Below are 16,949 nucleotides of genomic sequence, written 5' to 3' on the forward strand. Positions count from 1 at the left end.
AGACCAACACTAACTATCTTTCTTCTGGATGTTATATGGATGTTTTTTTAAGTTTGTACTTAAATGTTTATACTCATAGGCCGTGTCTACACTAGCCCAAAACTTCAAAATGGCCATTCACATGGCCATTTCGAAGTTTACAAATGAAGCACTGAAATACATATTCAGAGCCTCGTTAGAATGCCGGCAACTGCGGCACTTCAAAATTGACGCAGCTCGTCCAGACGGGGCTCCTTTTCAAAAGGACCCCGGCTACTTCTAAGTCTCATTATCCCTATCTGCTCATAGGAATAACGGGACTTCAAAATTGACGCAGCTCACCGCCTTGCAGCTTGTCCAGACGGGTCTCCTTTTCAAAAGGACCCCGGCTACTTCAAAGTGCTGCGGCTGCTGGCATTCTACTGAGGCACTGAATATGTATTTCAGCACTTCATTAGTAAACTTAAAAATGGCCATTTGCATGGTGATTTCGAAGTTTTGGGCTAGTGTAGACACAGCCATACTGTTGCCAACTGTCCTCTTATCAGAAGGATATTAGTTGTTCATTCAGATGATTTTCTCTTGTGTTTTGTTCTTTGTGAAATAAAAAGACATCTTAAAAAAAATTAAACTCTTACTTTAAGCATTATGTGCAGCTATTTTTTAGTATGAAACCCTCCACCCTCCTGCCACCAACTGTTGGAAACCCTCCACCAACCAACAAGTATGTGTTCCATCAATATATTCCAAGCCCAGAAGTGTTCCATGGGCAAATTAGCTTGGGGAATGCTGTTTTGGAGCTTCCTTCGCTAACCAGAACCTCTCCCAATGCTCGTTTCTATATTTCTGCAACTACAGGTTTTGGGAGATTACTCATGTATTACACCTGTGATTTAAAGGTGGGTAATCTGTACTAGCTACTAGTAGCCAGATCTCAAAATAAGACCAAAAACAAGGCCACGGTGCAACCTAGGACTATTAGAACACCTGGAAAGCAGAGTCCCTCACACACAGTGCTGCAGCATGACTACCATCATCACTTTCACTCTCCTCCTCTCAGCTATTACAGTGCTGCTATTGTATAGGGCATCAAAAATTTCAGACATTACATTAAATCCCATTAGAGGATACATTATGACAGATCAAGACTTTAAAGCAAAAAATTTTAACTGTGACTGTGCACACAGAAAAGTCTTGAGTGTCCACAATGCTGCTTGTGTTTTTAGCTAAGATTACAGTCCAAACTCCGTTCTGAACTTTCTTAGATTGGAAGAATAATGATATGGCTTAACTACTGCATGTGCAGAATATACAAATTCCTTACTTTTTAGGGGTATGATCAGTAATGAAGCAAAGAATTTCTTCACTGAGGAAACTGGGACAGCTTCTTGAATATTTTGTAAATGCTTCAACATGGCTAGGAGTCCTTCCTAAATATAGAAGCACAACTTAAAATGTAGACTAGGAAAGTCCAGAAATTAAGAAAATATTATGAAGCAGGCACAGGATCTGATTCAGTATCTGCTCCTGGTAGATTCACCACCAAAGAGCAAGATTAGTAAATGTAATATTCAGATCTATTGCAAGAGTTAAACTTTGTAGAGTCTCCCTGAAAACATAGCCTTCACTATACAGAAAGGACAAATTTGAATTAAGAAGCGATTTAGTATCTTCTCCAAAAGCAAAGCCAGAGGGACTCTTTGTGGCAACACAAGGAATTCCATAATTAAAGTTGGTAAAAAAAAAAAAAAAAATTCTGCGCTCTCATCATGTAGATAAAAACAGACTAAACCAGAGATTTGCAATCTTTCCAAGGTAGAGTGTTGAAATTTGACTTTTTGACCCCTATGTACAGTCCAAGTGCCGCTGATACTTTCTAAAATCACTTACAATCTTACTTACTACAGCTTCATTAATAAATTAAGATTAGAGCTTTACCATCTAGGTGGTGGCTGATAGGACTAGCGGGTCTTTTGTTAATCCACAGGCAGTATGGCTTTCAGCAAGGTCTTGACTGTATGGGGGACAAGGAGTGGTGCTGATGAAAACTGGCTTGCATGCCAGAGATTGCTGACCCCTGAGCTAAACTACAGTGAATTGTGCTTGTGGAGAGATGAAGAAGCGGCTGTTTCAGGAGAAGCCAAGCTCTCCCTTCTACTATTAAGTATGTAGGCTTTGTAGAAAGAATGAACTGAGATGGTTAGATGGGCTACCGTTGACACAAGATTTTATAAGAATTTCATCAGGTCTTTCAAGGAGGTCCGGGGTGCTGGCTTGTACTTCAAATGGGATCCAAGCAGCCACCACAAACTATTTTGAGGACTGAGGACCTGTGTTTCACATTAATGTCCATGAACTTGTGAAGTCTGATAGCAATAGTAAGGAAGGCAAATTTAATGTCATGAGCATGTTACAAAGATATTTTCTGACAGATAAATTACATTCTCAGGCTTTTCTTCCTCTACTGTAAGTCAGAATTCCCCTGTGCAATGCATAAGTAGCAGGTTTAATTTTAAGCATCTTAGCAATATTCTCAGCATAAACAGGAAATTCATCCAGCAGAAGTGATCAAGTCCTTCGGTACTTCTTAAGACTTGGAAGACAACGTTGTAGATAAGGTTGTTATCCCAAAGGATGTGAGAAAGAAAGACTGAGGAAATTGGGACAGCTTCTTGAATATTTTGTAAATGCTTCAACGCATCATTGGATGATTAACTCTTCACAGTTGTCTCCAATGACTTTTTCTTATCAGAGTTTGGCTGAGCTGAAACTGAAGTCATGCTCTTGGGAAGTGAGCAGAACAAAAAGAGTGCTATAGCCTTCACAGTAGAAGCTGGGTTCTTTGTGTTAAAGGAAGGCTGAGTGAGAGGTCTTGTCTGTCCCTCACTTCCACAACTGAATTATCTACAATGAAAACTCAATTGTGTTGAAAGATCAGAGGTGTACTGTGTCCCTTCCAGAAACTAGAAATAGAGTGAGCAGAATTCCTACCTCTTCTGTAGGTTTCTGTGCTGCCAAAACAGAGCTGTCAGAACTTCTGGCTGATCTTGAGGTCAAAGATCCTAGAACAGCAGGAAGCTCCATGTCAGTATCACCTGATGGTTGGGAGTTCTCAGAACAGAGCAACAAAGGCAAATAGAACCAGCAGCTGTGGATTGACGAGGCACTCTACAAGTTAGACGTTTCTTGTCCCCTTTTTTCATTTTTCAGTCATGACAAAGCAAGTATTTTTTTACATTTTATTTGGAGCAAAAGCTGGAGAATTTAGGAGACTATGTAACCAAGAATCCTTGAGGCCAAACTTTTTGGTGCAAGTTGATTGATCCCTCTGTCTCTTGCGTGACAAGAATGACTGGCAAGTCACACTGGTGTAGCAGAGACTGCAGAATGGAGTAATATTTTAATGTTTAAACTGTCAAGATCTCTAACCTATATTCTTACTCTCTTGTAGCCTACTGGAATTTTAGCTTCATGCTCATTAAATTGGGAAAAAAAACATAAAATTATGTGGAAACAATCTAGGAAAGGTAGTGGATTTTTGAACCTCAAATCACATCTCCTCCAAATCTATTGTTAAAGTATGCCGTGACCTGGAAACTAGCAATAGCATCTCTTGTCATTCATTCTCACTAACACAGAGTTACAGCCCCACCAATCCTGACATCAGTTCAAGTATGCATCCTCCAAGTCCCAAAAGCCCTAATTCTGCTGCTGACTACACTGCATAAGAAATCATGTGGTCTTAAATTTTGAAGTTTTGCTCATCTCAGAATTTTATAATAAATATTTGTATCACTTCTCCATTAGAGCAGAAATTTGATATGTTAGAGCAATGCTGGCTACAGCTCAATAACTGCTGCCAAGATTTGGAGATCAAGTATAAACATTAAAAGCAAATTGTGTTACTGAGTAGATCAGGTTTTACTTATTTGTATGATCGTATTTTTAGCATCTTGTATTTTATTTCACTGGATTGATGAAACTCCTATAGTGGACATAAATGTGGCCACCACATCATTTTCATTAACAGGGAGGTTTTATGCTCATGTCTCTCACCCTGCTTAGATCACCTCATACACAATGCAACGCTTATTCTGCTCTCATTGTCTCCCAAAAGTCTCATTACAAAATAACTAGTTGGTTGATAAATTGGAAGTGAAGATGCTTTCCCATCAAATTTTATATCATAAGAAATATATGAGCCACATTAACTTCCTTTTAAGTGTCAAAGGAATTATAAGATATTTCAGACGACTTGTAAAACTATATATTGTATTTGTGCTTTTTGTTTTTAAAACAATCAACTTTTCAACTGCTGTCTTCTAATCAGAAAAGTTCTCTTATGCCAGTTGATGTTTCTGGAAAAGGGGAAGATTTACCAACCTTTAAAGATCTTCCTTTAGAGACCTGTAGTTTTAAAGAATATGGCCAAAGCATTCAACATTATGCACCTAACATTAAACCTCTCAATCTATATAATGACACATAAGTACTCAGCATTCCGTAGCACCTGTGAATCCTACTGAAGCCACTGACACTGCAAAACTACTACTGCTACTATACTATATACATTTTTTATACTTGGCGCTAAAAAATGTATATTAAGGGAATTAAAACTGAAGTTGTAGTTTACTGTACTAGAGACTAACAATAGCCACTGATATCCCATGTTCCTCTGGATAGCAAGTGAAAACAAGTACAATAAAACACCGATTTACGCGATTTCTACTTACGTATTACTTGGATTAACATGAGTTGAAATCAGCAAGTGGCATTGGCCAGGAGGTACAGCCCTCCGTCCTGACTTGTGCAAATTTTGATTTACACGTGGTTGCTCAGGCACACAACCTATGTGTAAGCCATGGGTTTACTGTGTAAGGCATCAAAATCCACCTTGTTCCTTTATATGATAGCTAAATTTTAGTTTTAATTATTTTTCTGGAAAATAATGTAGTTTTAATAGATTACATAGCAAAAGGTTTGTTAATCTTCGAGAACTCAGGGACACTTTAAAGGGAATAGATAAGATCAATGAGAAGAACTTAAACTATGTGAATTAACAAGGATTTTCCATACTAGAGAACCAAAATAAAAACTTAATTTCTGTGGCAATCACATGTGACTATCCTTTTACTTTAAATATTTTGTATTGCTAGAGCATAATAAATAGACAAATACAAATAATAATTTTTCTCAATTTAAGAAAAGGATTTTCAATTTAATTTGCCAAAAAATCCTTTAAACCAAGGCACATTTTTAATTTGTTCTAAGTCATCACTGTGTTCAATTAAGAACTAGTTGCACACTCCAAAGCATCTGCATGATTGTTCTATATAATGTGCATCAAAGTTCACCACACAATTTCTTCCTTGAAGTACAGGTAAGATGCCTTATGCACACTATTTTATTATTGAGAAACTTAAACAGTACATGAGATGCAGGGACATATAACAGAGGGAAGTTACTCCAGCTACAGTATGGAAGGAATTGAGTAGATGAGTTTCAGTTATCATCAAAAACCTATCAAAACAAAAAAGCAGTCCAGTAGCACTTACCTCTGTTACTCAACAAAAACCTAAAATGACTCAATTCAAGACTACCCATTATATGAATCCATGACAAAAACTACTGTAAAATTTGTATGGCCTCCACCAAGAGAAAAATATACACCATAGTAAAAATATCTAACAGCATGCCATCTTTTGTCAAACACGCTTAATAAAAAATGAGCCACATTTTCAAGTCAGGCACGCCCAAAACATCTGCACATGCCTATTTAATGCATAGGACCTCTACGTACACCCATACCCATTACTCAGCTAATTAGCTATATGGTTACACAAATACCTGATTTGGACATTTTTATCAATTGTCTATGAATATTTTAAATTATGCACCAACTGAATGAAACAGCACATTTTAATTTTAATTTTAAAGAACTGTTCAATACACAATTATTACCAGTCAGTACATATTGTATTATAAGCAGCTGATGAGATATCTCCCTCGAATTAAGAAATCCTTAGAAAGCAAACCAGTTTTATTCATGGAGCTTTCTATTGCATTTCCTTAGGAGCTACTGGGAATCACTCACGGATGAACGGGTCTACTGGGAAAGCTCTTTTATTAGCTCCATCAGTTATAAAATGTGGAAACAAAATGTTGATAAACTAGTAGCAATAAGCTGTATATATGTTGACAAGTCTTTGCTATTTAGCTGTTACATCTCCATAGCAAAGTAGTAACAGACTGCTGGATTGTGTACAATTAGTGAAGTCTAAATCCATGATATTCTATTGCATTGCTGAATGTTAAGCACAATTTTCAAAGTCTATAGTACCTTTAATTTGCTGGATATCTATCAATAGGATGCATGAAAAAATATAATGATGGACAACATGGAACTTTTAAAGATAGCTTAAATTCAACTTAAAACAAGATTTGTGTTTAGTCTTAGAATGTATTTTTAACAAGAGGCACTCAATTTCCTGTCCTAAACCATACCATATTATTGTTAATCATTCAAAATTGTGTTGTGTTTAATCCCAGAAGCATAGCATTCTTCTAGTATTAAAAGGATCTCACCATATAATTTATAGTTAAGTGTGCTAAACTGGTAAACCACCAAGGGAGGAAATGAAAAAAGTCAAGTTTTGACTTCTGATCCAAAATACTAGTCTCTGGCTAAAAACACTCTTTCAATCTGTAAGTATGAAGACAAAATCTGACCACTAGTTAGAAAAGTGAAATATCTCAGAACACCAGAAACACACCTAACATCTTAAAAATTTAAATAATCATTTAAGTGAATTTAATGCTTTTTTCTATTATTTTAAATATTACTTTCTGGATTGTGAGTGGCTGATTCCACTTCAAATATTGCTGTAAATCTCATTCACCTGCTGTTTAAAGCAGCTGGTGCTTATACAAGTTTCTTTTTCTTTAAAAATACCTCATTAAGAACTGTAAACACTCGAGATATGCACAAGATTAATGCGACTGCCACCCCTGACAGGGCCTGTCAGGGGAAGCAACCTGACTCTTGCTGCTCGGTTTCCTGGTCCCAGAAGTGGCAGGGAGCTGGTAACCACGTGGCAGCCTGGCTCCAGGCTCCCCTCTGCTTGCACAGCTGCGAAACTGAGCACAGCAGCAGCACCAAGGTGTGGAGGGGAGCTGGGACCCAGGTTGCCTCTGGCTCCTGGCTCCCCTCCACTGGCAGCCTGACTCGGAAATGCCACCCCTGACAGGAGCGGCTGACGCACCTTAGAGGAGCAGGAAACTGCTCCCATCAGGGCTGGCAAGGGGCAGGCTGCTGGTCCAACAAGAGCAGTTTCCCTGCTATGGTCAGGGATGGCAGTCTGATTTGCAGCTGCCGCTCCTGTCAGGGGTGGCAGTCCTGTAAACCCAAGACATGCGCAACTTGATTGCACATATCTCGAGGGTTTACTGTACTCTGTTATTCGCTACATGCCATTCAAGTTGTCTATACATATAGTGCTTGTCTACACGTTGGCCATTTCTACCCAGGCCACTTCCTTTGGAAGTGGCATGCTAATACACAGAGCAAAAGATGCTAGTGAGGCACAGATGCAAATTCCCCATGACTTATTAGCATAAGGTCATGTGATTTGGAGTGTGGAAGACCGTACTTCCGTACTCCAAAACGCCGTGTACAAGTGCGGCCCCGGGGGGAGGGGGGGGGGGTGTTGTGTGTGCGCGTGCACACGGGTGCGCTTCCAGAAGGAAGCCCTTCTTCCGGAGGCCCCTTCTTCCCGAAAATTTTTGGTAAGAAGGGGCCTCCCTTCCAGAAGCCCCCAGGGGCTGCGCTTCTACATGGCGTTTTGGAGTCTGGAAGAATGGTCTCCTGGACTCCAAATCACGAGATGTTATGCTAATGAGGCACAGGGAATTTGCATCCACACCTCATTAGCATCTTTTGCTCTGTGTATTAGCATGCCACCCTGTGTAAAAATGGCCAAGGATAAAAAGATGCATTTTCAAAAAGCTAAAATATTTTAAAACATTTTGAAAAATAAACTAGTATAAACAGGGAACATTTACTCTTGGGGAATTCTGCATTATTGTGACTACAGAATATATGCCCCCCATAGATTTTAATGTTTTAATCTAAATGTAACACAGTAGTTCTGTATAGCAGCAATTTTGAAATGGGTCATACTTCTCCACAAATTAAATTCAGCAAAAAATGCAGCCTTTTGTTCTGTCACTGTGTGGTATAGCACAAGTTCTCTCTTTCTAGATGGCACACAGAAAATTTAAAAAAAAAAAAAAAAAAAAAAAAAAATCAATGAAAGGTTAATCATACCTTATATTTGGTCATGGTGCTAAAATGATTGTTCCTGAAGAACACACAAAGTTCTCCTTCCTGAACTGCTGAAGTCAGCTCACATAACCCATGGTATGTCAACTGAGTGGCTGTGTTGTTCAGAAATTGTTCAGCCACAAATCCTATGAAAGCAATGCAGACTATTAACTGTGAGTCCATCGCATATCTAAACATGTACATACCTATATAAAAATTAGGTATAAAAAATTCACACAGTCAGCTAGTGACATCAATTCTCAAGGTTTATATCAAGTTAGATTTCACTAGAAGAAAATAAGTTAATTTTCCTGCTCAGTTTACAGCTGTTACACTATGACATTACCCTGGTACAATCTGAACTCATGGACAGCTGCATCCTCTCAGTTCTTCAGCCTGGGGTGCTTTTACACTGCTTTGCTACCAGCACAAACATTCCTGATCTGCCCACACACAGCTTCCAGAAAGTAAATTACTTCTAGCTATATTGCATGAGTGTTATGGCCAGTCATTTCTGAATTACACTGAAGAGTAACATCACCAAATGTCCAGTCCCAGGCGTTCCTCCAGAAATGTGTGTCTTGCATTGCTCAGCTCTCTCCTGAACAACACAAACTGATACAAATAAAATAAATCTATTTTATTAAGCAAATATTATGCACAAACCCTGTTATCCCAAATTAAGTTTCCCAAACACTTCAATCCAAGCACACTGATTCAGATTAAAAACAATAAAGCAAGTTTATTGAATAGAGAAAAAGATTTTGCATGAGTATAAGTAATGAGAAATAAAGTCAGGATTGGTTACAAAGAAATAAAATGCAAGAATGCAACTACAGGTTGAACCTCTCTAGTCTGGCACAAGCTGGTCTCACAACATCCTTGGTCCAGCATGATTTCATTTAGACAGACATCCAGTTATGACATCAAAACAAAAAAGCAGTCATGTAGCACTTGAATGTGGCCAAGTTTCCTGTGATCCCATTAAAGTTTGTTTACAACCACCTCTTCTGGCTCTCAGTTTTCTGGGCTGTAATTTAGCTCTAATTTACCCCTAAATGTCTTCTAAGAGCCCATTAAAGTGGAAGTGCTGGCAATGCTGCTAGACAATTTCAACCTCCAATAGTTTGGCAAATATTTTGGTTTGATGCCAGTCAGGTCCAGACTAGAGAGGTTCAACCTGTGATATCTAACTTAATAAACTAAGTGAATTTAAAGCAAAAAGTCTGTCTCAGCACTTGTTCTTGCAGTCTTACTGGCTAATTTCCTTTCATACAGGATTCTCCCCTTAGTCCAAAGTTGTTTCTTTGTTCTTCAGGTGTTGCACTTGCTGCTGGTAGAGAGAAAGGGGGGGGAAATGTTTTGAGGCATTTGTTCCTCTTTCTTATAGTTCTTTTCTTTGAAAAAGATTTCGAGCTGCGGTTCTCAACACAGGAAACCTACAGCTGTTTCTTTACCCAAATGCAGATTTCGCATATACTTTTTCCTGGCAAAGAATGGCCACTTAAGAATCATAGAATCTTAGAGCTAAAAGGGACCTTAGGAGTTAATCTAGTCTAGCCCCCTGCCTAAAGCAGTATCAACCCTAACTAAATCATCCCAGCCAGGACTTTGTCAAGTTGGGACTTAAAAATAGTTAGCGACAGAGATTCCACCTCTCTAGGTAACACATTCCAGTGTTTCACCACCCTTGTGGTGATAGAGTTTTTCCTAATAGCCAACCTATACTTCTCCCTCTGTAACTTCAGATCATTGCTCCTTGTTCTGCCATCAGTCTCTAATGAGAACAGTCCCTCCCCATCCTCTTCAGAGTCCCCCCTTCAGGAAGTTGAAGGCTTCTATCACTCTTCTCTTCTGCAAACTAAATAAGCCCAGATCCCTCAGCCTCTCCTCATAGGTCATATGCTCCATCTCCCTCATCATTCTCATTGACCTCTGCTGAACCCGCTCCAGTGCATCCACATCCTTTCTATACTGGGAGGGCCCAGAAGTGGATGCAATATTCCAGATGTGGCCTCACCAGTGCCGAAGAGGGGAATAATAACTTTTCTACATCTGCTGGAAATGCTTCTCCGAGTGCATCCCAATATGCCACTAACCTTCTTGGCTACAAGGGCACACTGTTCATTCACATCCAGCCTCTCATCCACTGTAATCCCCAGGTCTCATCAGATCTCTTTTGGCCCAATCCTCCAATTTATCTAGGTCACTCTGCACCCTATCCCTACCATCCAACATATCTATGTCTCCCCTAGCTTAGTGTCATCCGCAAGTTTGCAATCCATCCCCTCATCCAGGTTACTAATAAAGATGTTGAATAATACCAGCCCCAGAACCGATCCTTAAGGTACTCCACTTGAAGCCCACTGCCAACCAGACAATGAGCCATTGATTGCTACCCACTGGCCCCAACCATCTAGCCAGGTTTCTAGCCACCTTACTGTACATTTAGCTAATCCATACTTCCTTAATTTATGGGCAAAAGTTTTGTGGAAGAAGGTATCAAAAGCTTTGCTAAAGTCAAGGTATAGCATGTCCATTGACTCCCATGTCCACAGAGCTAGTCACCTCATTACAGAAGCTAATCAGATTGGTCAGGCACAACTTGCCCTTGGTGAATCCATGCTGACTACTCTTGAGCACTGAGGGAGGGATACTCAGTGGTTTGAGCAATGGCCTGCTAAACCCAAGGTTTTGAGTTCAATCCTTGAGGGAGCCATTCAGGAATGTGTGACAAAGATATAAAAAAAAAATCTGTCAAGGAAGGTGATAGGTCCTACTGTGAGGGCAGGTGACTGGAGTCAATGACCTCTGAACGTCCCTTCCAGTTCTATGAGATAGGTATCTCCCCTTCTTCCTAGTGCTCCAAAACAGATTCCTTGAGGATCTCCTCCATGATTTTTCCAGAGACTGAGGTAAGGCTGATGGGTCTATACTTCCCGGGATTATCTTTTTATTTTTTAAACAAACATGGGCACTATATTTGACTTTTTCCAGTCATCTGAGATCTCCCCTGATCTCCAGGAGTTTTCAAGGATAAAGGCCAAAGGTTCTGCAATGACATTTGCCAATTCTTTCAGTACCTGTGGATGCATTAAATCCAGACCTATGGATTTGTGTATGTCCAGCTTTTCTCAATAGCCCTTAACCTGGTCTTTCCCCACTGAAGACTACCCACATCTTTCCCACGCTGCATTGCCTAATGCAGTAGTCTAGGAGCTGACCTTGTCTGTGAAGACAGAGACAATAAAAGCATTGAGTATTTCAGCTTTTTGCACATTATCCATCACCAGGTTACTTCCCACATCCAGGAACGGCCCCACACCCTCCCTGATCACCCTCTTATTGTTAACATGCCTGTAGAAATGCTTCTTGTTACCCTTCACATCCCTTGCTAGCTGCAGTTCCAATTGTGCTTTTGCCTTCATTACTATTCCACTGCATACTCCAATAATATATTTATACTCCTCCTTAGTCATTTTCCAATTCTTATATTCATCCTTTTTGAGTTTAAGCTCACCAAGCATTTCCCTAGTAAGCCAAGCTGGTTGCCTACCACATTTGCTTTTCTTACTGTGCATCAGGATGGTTTGTTCCTGTGCCTTCAATAAGGCTTCTTTAAAATACTGCCAGTTCTCTTGAACTTCTTTCCCCTTCATATTAACTTCCCAGAGGATCCTGCCCATTAGTTTTCTGAGGGAGTTGAAGTCTGCTCTTCTGAAATCAAGGATCTTTTTTTTTCCTTTAGTCAGGATCCTGAAATCCATCATGTCACAATCACTGCAGCCCAGTTGCCACCAGTTCTATTTCGCCCACCAGGTCTTTCCTGTTTGTGAGCAGGAGGTCAAGCTGTGCATGACCCCTGTTCAGTTCCTTCATCACTTATACCAATAAGTTATCCCCAACATTCTCCAAAAAGCTTCCTGGACTGTCTGTGTGCTACTGTATTGGTCTCCCAACAAATGTCAGTATAATTAGTGGGGAGGAATAGCTCAGTGGTTTGAGCTTTGGCCTGCTAAATCCAGGGTTGTGATTTTAATCCTTGAGGGGGCCATTTAGGGATCTGGGGCAAAAGCGAATGGGGAAAAAAGGGATAGTGCTTGGTCCTGCCAAAAGGACAGGGGACTGCACTCAACTTCCTGAGGTCCCTTCCAGCTCTACGAGATGTGTATCTCCACATATTATGATGATGAACATCTCCCATGAGAACCAGGGCCTTGTGATTCAGAAGCTTCTTTTACTTGTCTGAAGAAATAGTTGTCTACCTCATCTACCTGATATGGTCATCTACAGCAGACACCAACCGCAACAACACCTCTGTTGCTTCTGCCTGTAAGCTTAACACAAAAAGACTTTCAACTGGCTTTTCTCCCTTCATATACTGGAGCAGTCCTTCCACTCTTGTAGAGGTTGTCTCATTTGGATTCTGTGGAGAAGAAAGAGCTGCTTCACATGGACTTTCAGGGCCATGTGTGGTCATAAAAGACTCTGCCAGTCAAATATCTCTAGATAATTATTGTATTATTAATTAATTAATGTTTCCTGGCTTTTACCTTGTGTTCTGCCTATAATAAAATACTTGCTGCTAGAAGGTGCCCAAGTTATTAAACAATACAGATCACTCTGCAGAACTGATCTATCCTTCACACTGCTCACCTCCCCACTAATTTTGATGTTATCATCATATGTTGCCAATAACGATTTTATATTGTCTTTTGAGTCACTGATAAGCTTAGTGAAGAACCTTGAACCAAGAAAAGATACTTGTCAGATTCCTACTACAGAAACCCTCCTTGGGCAGTGATTTCCCATTTACAGTTAACACCTAACATTTTCCAGATAGCCAGTTTTTAATTCAAATAATGCATGCTACTTGTGCTGGTTTTTTAAACAGAGATCATGCATTGCTCAGTAAAACAATCTAACTGGTAAAATGCACTGGTTTTGTTTGAGAGACGTTTTAAAATCTCTTTTCTGTTCAATTATTAGTGTAACTCTGTATTACCTGGGAGCCTTAGTCACTGACTGGGAGCCCACTGTGCTAGGCACTGTACAAACTTAGAACAAAAACCGAGAACTGCTATAAGATTGTATTAAAAATGAAATGGTTTTGTGATCATCTGTATCCCTATGGTCACTCTTTTTTTCAAGGCTGTTGAATCCTGTGCAAGGTGTATCTTGTGAGGTATCCTTTGAAAACTCGTAATAGGCTGATAGTCCATTTAAACTGTGTGGCAACATTATATATAAAAGTTACAAGATTCTACTCTATAACCAAAAAGAACAGTCAGTTGCACACATACAAAATACGAAAGGGATGTGGGGGACTTAGTACACTACCAACTTAAATATGAGTCAACACTGTGTAACAATGTTGCAAAGCAACATTTCCAGTACATCTAGAGAAGTTATTATTCCCGCTATTCAGCGATGGTAAGGCTACTACTGGAGTACTGTGTCCAGTTCTAGGGCTCCTTGTATAGAAAAAACATGGATGCACTGGAGCAGGTTGAGCAGAGGGCAACGAAAATGATTAGGGGGCTGGAGCACACAACCTATGAGGAGAGACTGGGGGATTTGGGCTTATTTAGTTTACAGAAGAGAAGAGTGAGGGGTGATATGATAACAGCCTTCAACTTCCTGAAGGGGGGCTCTAAAGAGGGTGGAGAGAAGCTGTTCTCAGTAATGATGGATGGCAGAACAAGGACCATGGGTCTAAACTTATGGAGGAGGAGTAGGTTGGCTATTAGGAAAAACTATTTCACCAGGAGGGAGGTGAAGCACTGAAATGCATTACCTAGAGAGGTGGTGGTATCACCATCTCTAGAGGTTTTTAAATCCCAAATTGACAAAGCCCTGGCTGGTATGATTTAGTTTGGGTTCATCCTGCTTTAAGGCAGGGAGGTGGACTTGATGACTTTCTGAGGTCCCTTCCACCTCTAAGATTCTATGACTGCAGGCAGTCAATAATTATTCATGTGAAATCTGGTCTTTTATGTGAGTGAGTTGCAGAGGGATTACAAGGTTGGTTTTAGCAATGTCACAGTACTATAACCCACATTTGTACACTGACCTTAAAACTAGGCAGCCAGAGGGCAGTAGCTGTTGGCCAGGTGCCCCAATCTAAGACGACGGCACCCTGCCAACAGCAGTGCAGAAATAAGGCAATACCATACTATGCCATCCTTACTTGTGCACCGCTGCTGGCAGTGGCTCTGCCTTCAGACCTGGATGGCAAACTAGCAACCATCACTCTGCAGCTTTTCAGCTCTTACGGCATAAGTACCACAAGCACTAGTGCAGAAAGAACAGTTGCAGTAACACAGTCCCACTCTACAACAAACTTTGTATCCCCCAACAACTCCTCCTTGGGTCAGCATCCCTGTAATTGTAACACCATGAAATTTCAGATTTAAATATCTGAAATAATGAAATTTATGATCATTAAAATACTATCACCATTATGAAATTGATCAAAATGGACTGTGAATTTGGTAGGGCCCTATGGATAACAAGCAAAAATATTTTCACTAATGTAACTACAGTTATATTATAGAATTTTTCTTCAAGGTGATGTAATCAGTGTGCACGCCACTGTAGGATTACATATACCTCATGTGTTAGACCAGAATCTTCTGGTGGAAACTTGTTTGCATCCTGTGCTTCCTCATGCAAGGGCTGAACAGGAAATGTGGCCATGACCTTCCCTCAGGTCCAATGCAACTCAACCCACTTTTTGGCTTACAGGCTGGTGGACACACCTGGACTCCATCTTCAAGAACTACAGTTATCATAGAGTAAGGGACCATATTTTCTTCTTCTAGTACAGTGATTCCCAACCTTTTCCAGACAGGGACCCATTTTGACAATTCAGGAAGACTTGGTGACGCAAGGAAATTCAAAAACGGGGGGGCGGGGGCAAGGGAAACAGAGCCGTAACTAGCTAATTTTGCACCTTGAGGCAAGAATATAAAATTGTGCCCCCTCCTGTTTATATATTCATAACAGTTATTTCATAGAAAAGGGGAACTATATTAATAAAATAGCAACATTACATTTACTATAGTTAGTCAGCACTGTGGTGGTGGAAAGATATCCTCAAACTGCTGCTCCCAGCTTCAACCCTCAGGACTGCAGGGGGCTAAGGAAGTCACACTCAGGGGCTAGGAGTCACTTATAGGCTGGAGAGCAAGGTACAGGGACCCTCGCGGCTGGAAGCAAGCTGGGACACAGAGCCCTAGCCAGCCGCACAAGCTGCAGGAACCCTGCTAGGGTCTGCAGGGACATCACCTCCTGCAGAGGCTGGAAGTCAGGGAGCTGATCAGCTCTGCCCTCCCTCCCAAACTCAGACTCAGACTCAGAGCCCCACCTTCCCTGAGCTGGGCTCTGCTCCTCAGGTATGCAGTTCTCTGCCCTGCAGCTCAAATGGCTCTCAATGTAATTGATTAGCTTAACTGCCTAGACAGCTGTTAATCCAAGTAAGAAGTTGAGAACCACTTCAGGAGTGTAAATGGCTTCTTAATAGCCATCTGTGGAGCTGCCAAGCCCAGCCAGGTGACCCTTTTGACATGTAATTGACCCACAGGTTGGGAAACCCTGTTCTAGAATGAGTCAATGTGGATCCCACCTGACTGGCAAGCAATATACCCTTCAGGCTGAGGGGAACAAGCCAAAAACTGATATCGGAATACTGCTCGCTCAATTGCAAACAAATGCAGCAGGAACAACAGAAAGTCTTGTGGCACCTTATAGACTAACAGATATTTTGGAGCATAAGCTTTTGTGGGCAAAGACCCGCTTCATCAGATGCATGGATGGGGAGGGGTGGGGGTGGTTTCAGAGGGGTATTTAAAAAGTGGGCTCCCAGTAAGAGGAAGGGCCAGAGTTGACAATGCAGCAGGTAATGCTGCAGATTTCAGATATGGTAGGAGCATCTGAGAAACAACCCAAAGCTATAGACTGAGCTCTTTTGGAGTGAGCTTTGAACAATGAGGGAAAAATAAATCTGTCAACTACTAGATACACTGAGTTACCCTTTTTGACAGTTTTTATGACTACCAAGCCAGACCTTTAGAGCAGCCACTTGTAATTATGAACAGACATAGGGTCAACATGAAAGATTTAGTTAACACAGTATTACAGAGCATAACCACTGGATAAACACCTGAGGCCCTTCAGGATTTCTGACACAGTCAATTGAGAGACGATAAGGAGCATCAGTATAGCATAGTACTACATTTACAGTTCTTTTACTGTACTCATTTGTATTCCACTACAGGTTGAACCTCTCAGCTAGCACCCTTGAGACCCAACCAGTGCCAAATGAGAGCATTTGCCAGACCACGGAATGTCAATATTGTCTATCAGCATTACCAACACTTCCACTGCTTACTGGATAAGATTCCACTACTTACTGGGCTCCTAGAAGACAGTTGGGGTAATTTAGAGCTAAACACCAGCAAAGGACAGTGAGAGCCAGGACTGGAGTCTGTCAAAAAGCTTTATGGGACTGCAGGAAACTTGGCCACAGCCATGTTAAGTGTTCATCCAGCTAACTAAAATCATACCAGATTACGGATGTTGCCTGACAAGAGTACCAAATTCGAGAGGTTCGACCTGTACTACATTTTTACTAGTAATTCTCTGA

At 40.7% G+C, this 16,949-nt stretch overlaps 1 protein-coding gene across 5 annotated transcripts in view; it reads right to left on the minus strand.

The window, feature by feature from the left end:
• Nucleotides 1–16,949, minus strand: part of MINDY2 (MINDY lysine 48 deubiquitinase 2) — an 83,227-nt gene that overhangs the window by 24,566 nt on the left and 41,712 nt on the right. For 4 of the 5 annotated variants that reach the window (XM_075007297.1, XM_075007296.1, XM_075007299.1 and 1 more), the window contains one exon: nucleotides 8,306–8,448. The exons of the other annotated variant lie outside the window; for it this stretch is intronic. In XM_075007297.1, the coding sequence (XP_074863398.1) occupies nucleotides 8,306–8,448 (143 nt within the window). The remainder of the gene's footprint in view (nucleotides 1–8,305; nucleotides 8,449–16,949) is intronic. 5 annotated transcript variants of the gene reach the window in all.

Source organism: Carettochelys insculpta, chromosome 12 (genome assembly GCF_033958435.1).
Source record: "Carettochelys insculpta isolate YL-2023 chromosome 12, ASM3395843v1, whole genome shotgun sequence".
NCBI lineage: Eukaryota > Metazoa > Chordata > Testudines > Carettochelyidae > Carettochelys > Carettochelys insculpta.